General features: G+C 40.5%; 1 protein-coding gene across 1 annotated transcript; it reads right to left on the bottom strand.

Moving 5' to 3' along the window:
• Window positions 1-33: 33 nt before the first annotated feature.
• LOC101312304 (calpain-15-like) lies at window positions 34-1,016 on the bottom strand (the record flags this gene model as incomplete). Its single annotated transcript, XM_004309282.1, has 3 exons — window positions 927-1,016; window positions 714-842; window positions 34-414 (listed from the first exon to the last, which is right to left on the bottom strand). Coding segments are annotated over exons 1-3 (600 nt in total), but the record flags the coding sequence as incomplete, so codon positions are not given.
• Between the last annotated feature and the right edge of the window lie 7 nt (window positions 1,017-1,023).

A 1,023-nucleotide genomic window follows, 5' to 3' on the forward strand; every position in this document is an offset into this window, starting at 1 on the left:
AAAAGCAAATGTCAGGTGGACATTCCAACTCACCTGCAATAATGAGTAAGCATGACCTTGGACAATGCCACTGGAGGAAATATGTACATCTGAACCAGATGGACTTCCAGCACCCAGATGAAATCCCTCTTGTTTGAAGCGCAACAACTGAGACCATAATCGACCACTCACAAGATCAATTTGGGCCTGAGCACTCCTCATGTCAATCTCTTCCCCCGCACCTCCAGTGAGGTCTACAAGAGCATCTTGGACAAGTCCACCTTCTAAAGCTTCATAGGAGCCATGCAATTTGGCATAAGCCTTCTCCAGTAAAGAGATCCACAACTCGTTACCTTTTCTGCTAGTAGCAAATGCTGGTTTACCCGGTGATTCGCATGGAATCCAATCATCAACAACAACATGAACCCACTCACCCTAAAGAAAATTCAGGAGCAAACATTTGTTAGTAGTTTTATATATAGGAAACAGAATAACTATATAGAAGCAAGAACTTCCGAAATACAATAGAGTAGAACACAAGTCAAGCCAAACATCATAAGACACAACAAATGATTAACGATTTTGTCCCTGTCCTAGCTATTATTAAACAAAACTATCATTACTGTAGCCAGAAGTGAAGAATGTAAAGAATTTTCATCAGTCTATACTCTATATATAGATCCAACATACAATCCAAACCAGAGTTTTAACTGAGCTTGAAAGTCTGAAGGCACCTGAATACAGAAGCGGACAGTGTAGATTCCTTCCTCGTTATATTCTGGAGTAATAATAACTTCTGATATTCGAGAAACTTCCGTCAGAACAGCAACAGCACTCAAAAACCAACAATCACCCAGTCGACCCTATTTAGAAAACAAAGTCACTTGTGGAAACTGCTGGCCAACGTAATTAGCAAATTTAGATGTCAATTTCATAAAGGGCCTAACCTGACAAAAATTAGAAGGATTCACAGTGCCAGAAAATAAGCAGGGCCGAGCACCAAGCCTGCTCTCTTTTACAATATCAGCAGGTCTCATCCATTCT

This window comes from Fragaria vesca, unplaced genomic scaffold, assembly GCF_000184155.1.
Source record: "Fragaria vesca subsp. vesca unplaced genomic scaffold, FraVesHawaii_1.0 scf0511057, whole genome shotgun sequence".
Classification (NCBI taxonomy): domain Eukaryota; kingdom Viridiplantae; phylum Streptophyta; class Magnoliopsida; order Rosales; family Rosaceae; genus Fragaria; species Fragaria vesca.